Consider the following 11,423-nt stretch of genomic DNA (forward strand, 5'->3'; position numbering starts at 1 on the left):
TAATCCGAAAACTGACTAGATCGTGCTATTTTAACAAGTGGAAGCAATTGAATCCATATTGATGAGACTTGATCCAATTCTGTTCTCTTTCCAACATTGGGCCAGTAGATGTTAGTGTACTACATATTTCAATTCACAATCTTCTAGAAACCAACTGGGCTATAGATCAACTAAAAGTGTTTGGGCTAAATGAATCAAATTAGGCCAACAAATGGAATCACTACTCGGGGACAATTCATCCTATGTGTTTATCATACAAGAAATTACGCCCGATGGACCTTTTTAGAAACATTATTTGTGTTTTGACTTTTGACCATATCAAGAAAATTTTGGTAAAATAATCCTGATAGAATTTTGACGTCGCTACTATATTTGTCAAGCACGTTGTTAGAATTTTCTCATAAGAAATGTTTTTGACGACTATCATATTTTGTAGCAAATCCTGGTGATCATCATGTGAAATTTTCTGACTATTCCCATATTTTTGCAAATTTTGGTAATCGCCAGCGATTGTCATGTTTTGTCGCAAGAATTCTAGTGATTGCCTTGTTTTGGTCGGGAAATCCCGATGATCACCATATAAAAATTATGGCGATTTCCAGGAGCGCTTCTTATAATTTTGATGGAAGCTATTTTTTAAAGACTTTTTTTTTTGGGATTAAAAAATTAATAGTGACACCGAAGTATCCATTCTCCCCTTATCATATTGGAATGAGCCCAGCCCAAAAATAGAGATTCAACAAGTGTTCCTTAAACCAATAGAACAAACTTAGGAACTACTTTGCTAGTTGCTACAGAAGAGTCTGATCTAAGAATCTAACGGACTCACAATGAATTCAACAATACAGTATGTTTGATAAAACAACAACAACAACGATTCAGTGTAATGCTACAAGAGAGGTCTGGGGAAGATAATGTATATGTAGACCTTACCTCTACCCCGATGAGATAGAGAGGCTGTTTCCGATAGGCCCTTGACTCAAGAAGACGAAAAGACGAAAAGAAACAATATATCAGTACATCAATAAAAAACTATGGAAATAATAACACAAGAACCAGTAAATAGATGAAAAGCAGAAATAATAACCAGTAAATAAGGCCCGACACTATGAAAACAAAAGAGTAGTGTAAACACAACACTGACCACTAGCAGTCTAAGACAAAATCCTATCAGCCTAGCCTCACACTGATAGACTAAATATGCTCAACTACCTCATAACCTACAACCTTAATACTCGACCTCCACAGCTTCCTATCGTGTGGCATGTCCTCGGAGATCTGAAGCCTCGCCATATATATGTATATATGTTTGAGTTGAAAGTAGTGGTTGCAAATCATAATTAATAGATTTTAATAGTGACCTAAACCATAAAAAAGAATTTGAATAAACACTGCATAAACATTGGTAAAACACTTTGATTGGATTTGTCAACATCAGAAAGAAGTACTCTATTACAGAATGCATAAATTAATACACTTGAATCTGTTTGCCTATTTGTATGAAAAAAGAAGAGCTCACTTTAAACTCAAATCTCATTTTCATCAAGAACAATATCACTACTTAAATATAACATAGGCAATATATCCACACAAATATATAGAAACTAATGTTATTCTCAAGGTGAAATCCCCATTTTCCAGGACATAACAAAGTTTTTCCCAACTGGTAATTCTAGTCCTTGAATATCTACCATCATACTCTTCCTCTTATCGCCTCCCTCCTCGAGTTTGTCAATATACTTGTGTTCTTCACTAGTAAACTGCACGTTCGAAGTATCTGTAACTTCAGTTCCATCCACTAGAATTTCAAACGCGCCTCCAACTCGATCCAAACCTAACACTGTAACCTTCTCAATAGACCATCCTTTGTCCAACGCGTATTTGCTTTCTTGAACTTCAGACCAAATCTTCACTGTTCCATTGCTGGTTGTTGCATAGAAATCGATATACGTTGACTGTCCATTTCCTAGCTTCATCTCTGGAAGCTCATCCTCGTCGAGGAAAAGCTTTCCTTTAGCTTCCCCCTGGGTTGCCCCCAGTGGGAAGGCTACGACAATGGTAAAAGGTGTCATTCTTGCTTCTTTTGTTAACATCCCACCGCGCTGCATTGGTATTATGGCGTTTTGGTACAAATGCACGTTGACTACATGCAATGGTGCATCAAGTGTGAGGTAGTGTGGTTCTTTTGTGACAACAGCCTGTGTCATGTCGAATAAACTGTACCAAGTGCCCGGGGGGAAGAGCGCTTTCACCTCAGTTTTACCTCGTTCTAGCACCGGAGAAACCATGACACTACTTCCAATCAAGAATTGAGTACTCAACTCGTAAAGTTTTGGGATGTTCGGGAAAGAGAAGAAGAGTGGCCGAGCAATTGGTGCACCAGTAGTGTGTGCTTCATAGGTCAAGGTGTAGAAATATGGTAGCAATTTATATCTCATACCTAAAGCATTACGAGCAGATACAGCCACGCTTTTCCATTGGTAAAGTTCCTGTCTTGGCGAGTAGTAGTTTGCGTGATCCCTTGAGAAGGGATAGAACGCGCCAACTTCAATCCAACGGTTGCAGAGTTCCTCAGTAGGCGCTGGATAAAATCCACATATGTCCGAACCAACCATAGGAACACCAAATATACCAAAATTCAAGACTGTAGAGATTGAATACCTCAAATCTTCCCATGTTCCTTTGTTATCCCCTGTCCAATGTGCAGCATAATGGCCCGAGCCAACAAACGTGGCACGAGACAATATGAACGGACGTTTGCCCTCTAACGCTTGAAGACCCTTGTGAGTTGCAATAGTCTCAGAGAAACCATAAAGACTATGAGCATCATATTCCCTAACTCCATTGTAATGAGTTGCACTAGTGGCAATCGTTTTGTAACCGATTGGAGCTTGAATTCCAGAAGCGTTTATCTTATAAGGCGGATCATCCCACTTTGTGCTCGTTACATTCTTGCAATCCAGGCAACAAATCCAACCCGGACCTGTGCCATTAGGACATATCCTACCTTCCGGGATCGTGCACAAACCAGTACAAAAGTTAGAAACTTCATTCATGTCAATCCAAAGGCCATCAATGGGTGCAAGTTCATGGAACCGTCGAATTTCATCACCCCACCACTCAACTGTTTTCGGGTTGAGGAAGTCAGGGAAATGAACGGCACCAGGCCAGACTTGTGCTAAAAATGGCTTGCCTTGATATTTGATGAAAACATCATTGGCAATACCTCTTTGATAAACACCATAACTTTTGTTAACTCCAATTCCAGGATCATTAATCACAATATAATGCATGCCTTCGGCGTGGATTTTTTTCAAGAATGCCCTTAACTTTGGGCCAGGGTAGTTGACAGGGTTGAGAGTGAAATCCTTCTTCCCATCCATGTGATCATCATCATTCCATATTACATCAAGAGGGATCTTTGCTTTCTTGTAATTGGCAATAACATCTTCAATTACAGATAAATTGTGGTAACCCCATCTGCATTGATGGAATCCTGTAACAATGAACAAGTATAAGAGGAAATATTGAATTAGGCCATGAATCTTGAATACAAATTTTTTGCAAACACCATAGTAGCACATTCCACCGAGGGTCTATTGGAAACAGTGTGAGATTAGTAGCACATTCCAATTTTAGCAGTAATTTAGTATGTTATGAATATTAAAATGTCCCCCCTCCACCCCCTTCTTTGATAACGATGTCAGTCCACTAATGATAGTGTTCGCTCTGCGTCTAGGCCCGCACGACTTTAAAATGCGTCACTAGGGTTTGTTGTCATATGATTAGGCTTCTAGCAGAAATGAGGGTAAGACTGCGTACAATAGACCCCTTGTACTCTGGCTCTTCCCCAGACCCCGCGCATAGCGGGAACTTAGTGCACTGGACTGCTTTACCCACTTGTGGGAATTCAACGGGTGGTTGTTGTTGTAGGATCTAAGACTTGTTTACTTATATACCCAACATCTCTCTCGTGTTTTGTCAATGTGGGATTCTCCAGGGTGTCACAAACGATTATGTTTGGACGCACACATCGACTATTTTTCTACGTACCTGCTACCTCCCACCAGCAGCAGGTATCGAGTAACTCGTCATCTTAAATTCCCTTATTCAACCATGAGATGGAAACCACATATTTTGATATATTTTCAAGAACCTTTTAGTTAAATGTCTAGAATTTTATCAAGTCCGATTATAATTAATGGTTTTGAACCATTTGCATGACAAAAAAACACGAGACACTACAGTTTGACTAGCATAACTAAAAACCAAGAACTCCTGCATCAAGTCATATGTCTAAAGGACAATTCATAGTAAATCAATGATGAAGTTAATAGCATTATTGAGTATCAACTTGTTTGTACAACTACCGACAGTGCTACTCTAAGATTTCTATCAAATGAGACTTTAATTGAACAAAAGATAAAGTTTAGCATTTTGATTAAAATTTGATGTGATTGCTCAAATTTACACACATGTAGGGAAGATTACACCTACTACCACTACAGCATCACGCAATGATCTAAATGACAGTGCTTTTCTGTAGGACAGTTGTTGCTTTGTGCCAGAACCAGCTAATGGATGACACTACGGGTTTTTGAGTAAAAACAAAAGGACTTTGACTTAAATATTTATACAATCAAGCAATGTTATTCGAACTTTTTAAAAATATAGTCGGGTGTATATCGGACTCTTCAAAAATAATGTATTTTTCCCATTTTTCGAGGATTCGACACAGATAAGATATCATATTTAGACAGTCTATGCAACATGGCAATTAAGTTAATTATAAAGTAATTACAGGTAAATCTCTCATGACATGTTGATTAGTAATCGGATAAACACAATAACTAACCTAGTATTACATGTTAGACTGCACTAACGACGTATATATAACATAAAATTAAAATATATAAAACTAATTCCTTATTGATACTAAAACTAAAATACTACTCTCTCCGGCCCACAATAAGTGACCATTTTACCTTTTACATACCCATTAAGGAAAAACGAACTCCTAAAGAAAAAAAAATGTATTTACTAAATTAACCTTAATTAAACCTTGACACATTGGAATATGTAAATAAGGGCAAATTTTGAAAAAATAAAATTAATTCCTTATTGATTATGTAAATTGACACTTATTTTGGACCTAAATAAAAAAGTAAAATGGTCACTTATTGTGGACCGGGAAAGTAATAATTATAGGTACCGTATGATTTTTAGGTTACTTTTTTAATTATATCCCCATTAGCTGTAGGTGATTAACCTACTATTACATGTTAAACTACACTAACAATGTCAATTAGTAATCTAAATTCCTATAATAGCCTAGGGGAATAAATTTGGCACTTAAAAATAGTTCAATAATTTATTTATTTTTCAGATATATTTAGAACACTGAAATAATGGGGACAAAATTTTAAAAGTAGCCACAAAGAGGCCCCCTAAAGCAAAAACGCTATAAATGTGAAGCTTTAGTGCATCCTTTTTCTGTGGGCCTAAAAGATTTTTTCTATGAATGAGAAAAATAGAGAGCGAATGAATCAAAGATTTTTATTTTAAAGTCAAAAAAGTGATTTCCACTTTTCAGAAATAAAAGAGACTAAAAGGAAAATAGTAGTGATGACAAAAAAAAAATCAGAACTATTGGACCAGTCCACCAACTCATAAATATCATTAATTTCATGGATACTATAGTACAAATAATATTCCAGACCCCACTATGTGGGATTTTACTGGGCAGTTGTTATTGTATAATAAAAATAAATAATGACACATTTTAATCAATACCTACCATCTTGCCTTATCAGAATATGAACTTAGACAAAAAATCCTTTAGTAAATTAAGATACTTACCTTTAAAAGTTAAGCAAAATATTCTATCTAATGATGTGTATAATGCTGATTAGCCAAATAAAGTTAGAAAAAGTTTTTTTTTTTTTTAAATAAAGGATAATAGTCCACATCATACAAGATTTGTTTATCTACTCAATCATTTGATAGCAGCAATCATTTTCAAGTGTAATTATAAAATCATATTTCCTAGAAAATTTTATGCGTTACTCCCTCTTTTCAATTTATGCAGCGGAGTTTGAATTTCGAGAGTCAAATTTTTTAATTTTCACCCTAAAAATCTTAGTGCCTTCTTTCTGTTTTCGTCCGAGAAAATTTCATCAGTTATTATTAATCGGCATCCTAGATTTATGAGTAGAGATAAAGATATGACTATTGAAGGACTCAGAAAAACTTATTCATATTTAATATTTACATCAAATTATTAAATAAATAATACAAATATGAGTGTAGATGAATTTTTTCTAAGATAGAAACTAGGGGTGTACATAGGTCGGGTTGGTTCGGATTTTACAATTACCAAACCAAATCAACTGTGTCGGGTTATTAACTCTAAAAACCAAACCAAACCAATAAAACTCGGATTTTTCACTCTCGGTTTTTTTTGGGGTTTTCTCGGATTTTTTTCCCAGTAAAATCTTCGTAAAACAAAACATATAAATTGTGCTCAAAACATTTCTTTAGTCCTACTAAGATATAACTATATAAAGTATTTTCCAAGAAAATAATACAAAATATGAGGTATGTCATGACATTATCCTAAAATATTCAACAATAAAGACAATAAAATTATGTAATATAAATATTACTAATTAAAAAACCATAATAAAAATAAACATAATCTAAAAGTACTAAGTCATGCTAAAATAAATAGACTAATAATAGATTATTAATTACATGATTAAACTCTAAAGGAAAAATAAAAATAGGTTATGCATTTTTATCTAAATTATTGCAAAACAAAAAATAGATATTCAATACATTCTCGTTCGTAGTATTGAATTGAATATTTTTTGTTAGCATTAGTATTGATTTGATTTTGGTTTGGGTTTTTGCTAGCACTACTTAATTTACTAATGTTAATGGCTATAAAACTTATTAGAACATTCAAAAGTTCTAAGTTCAACCTTGAAATAATATCTCAAAAGATAAAATTATGAAATCTTTTAAAAAATATTTATAAATTACACCACAATATTTATATTTATATATTAAATATATCTAAAATTTCTATATATGTAATGTCAGGTTGGTTTGGTTTCGGTTTGACTTTCTTTAGTTAAAACCAAACCAAACCAATTATGGTCGGGTTTTTTTTTCCAACACCAAACCAAATCAAACCAAACCATAGTCGAGTTTTTTTTTCCGGTTTGACTCGGATTATCGAACTGGTACGGTTTGTCGATTTTCTTTGTACACCCCTAATAAAAACCATGCTTTTTAAAATCCATAGCTAGTAAATTGAGAAAAATAATACTTAAGTGATTAAGCAATTATTGAGATGGTCCACAATGATAACAATTGCTATCCTAATTTTGTCCCTTGTACAAATCTCTTAACGTATGAAGGGCCAAAATAAATAGTAGATATTAGATAATATGAGGAACCGCCAAAATACTCATTGAAAGACAAGTCACGGGATTCTAACTTCCTACCTCAAAATGTAAGCAAATACTCAAAGAGGTGGACTTATCCTCAAACTCCCCACATGTCTATTGGCTTTATAACCAAAAGAAATTAAAGGTTGGACTTAAATGGTTAATCAAGAATTAGTTTCACATCAAGCCACATTACAACGGGCTATGTTATGTAAAAGTTTATCTTTTTTTTTTGGGTAATAAATAAAAGTTTATGTTATGTGACTAAGAAAGTGTACATTTTTTTTAAGTGTCATCAGATTAAGTTGATCGACGTATAATAATAAATAATTGTGTACGAAATTCCAATGGATATTATATATATCACATTTACAACAATAACAACGGCCCAGTATAATCCCATAAGTGGGGTCTGAGGAGGGTAATATGTATGCAGACCTTACCCCTACCTCGAGGGGCAGAGAAGCTATTTCCAGGAGACTCTCGACTCAAGAAAGCAACAAGAGACAATATATTAGTACCATATACCACATTTACAAGATTTGAAATGTTTCTAGTTCGTGTGATGTTATTTTTTCTATGATTTTTTATTGATGGTACTGATATATTATCTTTTTTCGTCGTCTTTTCGTCTTCTTGAACCGAGAGTCTATTGGAAACAATCTCTTTATCCCTCGGGGTAGGGGTAAGGTCTGCGTACACACTACCCTCTCCAGACCCCACTCTTGGGATTTCACTTGTCGTTGTTACAAGATTTGAAATTTTATAACCCTAGTAACTCAAATAAAATATGTAAACATAATATTAACCTCTAATTACTCATTTACCTACTTCAACTTTAAATGCTGCCTTTTTTCCCAACTTTAACAGCATATATATAGGCCCCTCCTCATACATACTAATATAGCTGAAACCACACCAACCAAAAACTAAATGTCAACAAATATCACAATTAAACTAAAGTAATCTCACGTCTTATCCCACCTTATCGCTCGTACCAAACGATCCTTAGGGATAGTATATACCCAGACCTTATACTATCTTGTTCAGGTAAAGAAGCTGTTTTCGGTAAACCCTCGACTCAAGCAACTTTAAATAATGCCTTTTTTTCAACTTTAATGGCATATATCCAGGCCCCTACTCATAGTACTAACTTAGATGAAATCATACCGGTGCTGGTGCATGCTAAAAGTGATAATACCCCCAATTAGTTTCACATTAAGCCACCTTACATCATGCTATGTTATGTAAAAGTTTATGTTATGTGCCCAAGAAAGTGGACATTTTTTTATGTTATCAGGTTATAAGTTGATCGACCTTTAATAATAAATAATTGTGTACGAAATTTCAATGGATATTATATATACCATATTTACAAGATTTGAAATTGCATGAACCTAGTAGTTCAAGTAAAATGTACGTCTAACGTTAGCTTCTAATTAGAGGCGGATGTAATGTTTCACCGACGGATTCAATTTAACTCATAACTTATAATGCGGAGTAAAAAATTATATATTAAAATTGTAAAAATATTAGATATGAACTCATAACTTTAAGAATATAATGAGTTCAATGCTAAAACCTTAAAAGTTGAAACCATAAGATTTAAACCCTGGATCCCCTCTGCTTCTAATTACTCTTTTACCTACTTCAACTTTAATTAAATGCTGCCTTTTTCCAACTTTAACAGCATATACTCAGGCCCCTACTCATACATACTAATTTAGTTGAAACAATACCAACCAAAAAACTAAATATCAACAAATATCACAATTAATGCCATTAATTGAAGTGAAAAAGATAAGACAAGAAAACTTACCAAGAGACCAATAGGGCATAGGAGCAGGCCTGCCTATAAATTCAGTATATTGATCAACAACAGCAAGAGGTGTGGGGCCAGCAAAGAAGTAAAAGTCCAAAATACCCCCAATCACTTTATATGTCAAAGAATTCCCTCTGTAAAATATATCCATTCCATTGCTATTTAGCAATAAAACTGCATGTGCATAACCTTCACCATTCAAATTCCTTAAATCCATATACATTGGATGTGAACCATACAAATCCATATTCAAATTAATTGCTGATTGGTCAGTTGTATATAAAGTGTAAGGGTCATTTGGGTAAATTTTAATACCATGGGGTTGTGTATTTTCACCTAAACCATATAATGAAGCATCTTTAGGTAATTTTGTGGATATTTCAAGATATTGGTCTTTAAATACCAAATTATTATATGGGTCTGAATCATCTGAACTTGAATTGAAAAGGGTTTGTCCATTTGATTTTCTTTTCACAGAAAAACCAAAAGGGTCAGTGGTAAAGCTGAAAATTAATTCATTTCCTGAATATTCTGAGACTCCTAGTGGAAATGGACTACTTTTTCTTGAAACACCAATTGTTTGTTTCAATAATGGAGCTTTTTCCCTTGGTAATAAATTGTATGGAACTTCCCATCTATCCTTCTCTGCATCTGTTATTTGAATCCTCAATCGATTATCTGTCTCATGCCTGTAATAATAATCACAAAAGTTACATAAACATTCAATTTTTACCAAGAATTAGTGCATAAAGATTCAACTTTATCAAGAATTCGGTGTATAAAGGCCAGTCCGGTGAACAAAGCACCCGCTATGTGCCGGGTTCGGAGAAGGAATGGACCACAAAATTTTCTTGTACGCACTCTTCCCCTGCATTTCTACAAGAGTTTGTTTTCACGACTCTTTATTAAGAATTAGTGCATAAAGATTCAACTATATCAAGAATTAGGTGTATAAAGGACAGTTTGGTGCACTAAGCTCCCGCTATGTGCAGGATTCGGAAATGATCTATTGTACGCAGCTTTAACATGCATTAGTGCAAGAGGTTGTTTTTATGGCTCTTTATCAAGAATTAGGTGTATAATCATAAAAATGTAAGCAAAAGACTGATATTTAAGTAGAAAAAATTACAGGAACGGGCCCATCATTCATTGAGCTGAACATGGGTGGAGCTAATGAATGAGCTACGAGTTAGCTTCGGGCGAACACAGTAGCTTTTGCTTATTTACTATCCTGTATTTGTCTTATAAAATTTATTAAATATACATAAATATTTCATTGCGAACACAGTAAGTAAAACAAACTATGAGTTCATGACAAATTTAGAACTCATAAACTATAAATTCTGGCTCAGTAATTAAGACGAACTATGAATTCATGACAAATTCAGAACTCATAAACTATAAATCCTGGCTCCGACTCTTGTTCTAAACCGTGTTCTACTGGCCCTCGAGTATTACTCGGTTATAGAACAGAATAATAAGAAAAATGCTAAGTGTTTGAATACTTACTTGACATAGAGCTGCAAGTATGGAATATCAGGGCCATAAATATTGTTCTTTTTCTTGATTTTGAGATGACCAATGAGGCCACCATCTGGTGATTCTTCAATGGCTATTAATCTATAGCCTTTGCCAATCTTGACTGGAGTTGTGTACACTAAATTTACACAAGAAATGCATATAATCAAGACTAACAAGAAATGGAACAATGGGAAAGAAGAGAAAGATTTCATGGTTTTTTGCTAGCTATGGGGGAAAGAATGAAGAGTGTGAAGCCTGAGTTTGGCACTTGGCAAGAGTAACTGTATAGGGGTTTTGTGGATTTATATAATAGGCAAAAGAAAAGATTTAATTTAATTAAGGAGTAAAGAGGGAGTCATAGAGTACATGTGAATGAAGAGAAGATTGATATCATCTCACCAATCTATCTTCTCTTTTGCCCATGTGACTTATGATGTTCCTTTGGCCCCACTTCTTTGAAAAATCCTTTTTAGTTTTCCTTTGGTTATATTCCCATCACCGGCGTTAATTGATGTAAGTTTTGAGGTTATGGGAGCAGCTGTTTTGAGTCATGGTCCGTCGAAAATGGTCTATTTACCTCATATAAGATAGTGATAGATGGACGGAGGGTATCGGTAAATCATTTA

General features: G+C 34.4%; 1 protein-coding gene across 1 annotated transcript; it reads right to left on the minus strand.

Moving 5' to 3' along the window:
- Positions 1 to 1,372: 1,372 nt before the first annotated feature.
- Positions 1,373 to 11,149, minus strand: LOC107800803 (alpha-xylosidase 1). The gene is made up of 3 exons (XM_016624037.2): positions 10,786 to 11,149; positions 9,274 to 9,965; positions 1,373 to 3,496 (listed from the first exon to the last, which is right to left on the minus strand). The coding sequence occupies exons 1-3, from the start codon at positions 11,007 to 11,009 to the stop codon at positions 1,617 to 1,619; spliced, it is 2,796 nt and encodes a 931-aa protein (XP_016479523.1). The 5' UTR covers positions 11,010 to 11,149; the 3' UTR covers positions 1,373 to 1,616.
- Between the last annotated feature and the right edge of the window lie 274 nt (positions 11,150 to 11,423).

This window comes from Nicotiana tabacum, chromosome 20 (genome assembly GCF_000715075.1).
Source record: "Nicotiana tabacum cultivar K326 chromosome 20, ASM71507v2, whole genome shotgun sequence".
NCBI lineage: Eukaryota > Viridiplantae > Streptophyta > Magnoliopsida > Solanales > Solanaceae > Nicotiana > Nicotiana tabacum.

What these genes read in the sequence shown, in the direction of transcription:
- LOC107800803 (XM_016624037.2), bottom strand. Translation starts at nt 11,009, where the DNA reads ATGAAATCTTTCTCTTCTTTCCCATTGTTCCATTTCTTGTTAGTCTTG. An exon ending in TACTTGCAGCTCTATGTCAA is followed by an intron (nt 9,966 to 10,785) that starts GTAAGTATTCAA and finishes TTATTATTACAG; the next exon opens with GCATGAGACAGATAATCGAT. An exon ending in TATGCCCTATTGGTCTCTTG is followed by an intron (nt 3,497 to 9,273) that starts GTAAGTTTTCTT and finishes TCATTGTTACAG; the next exon opens with GATTCCATCAATGCAGATGG.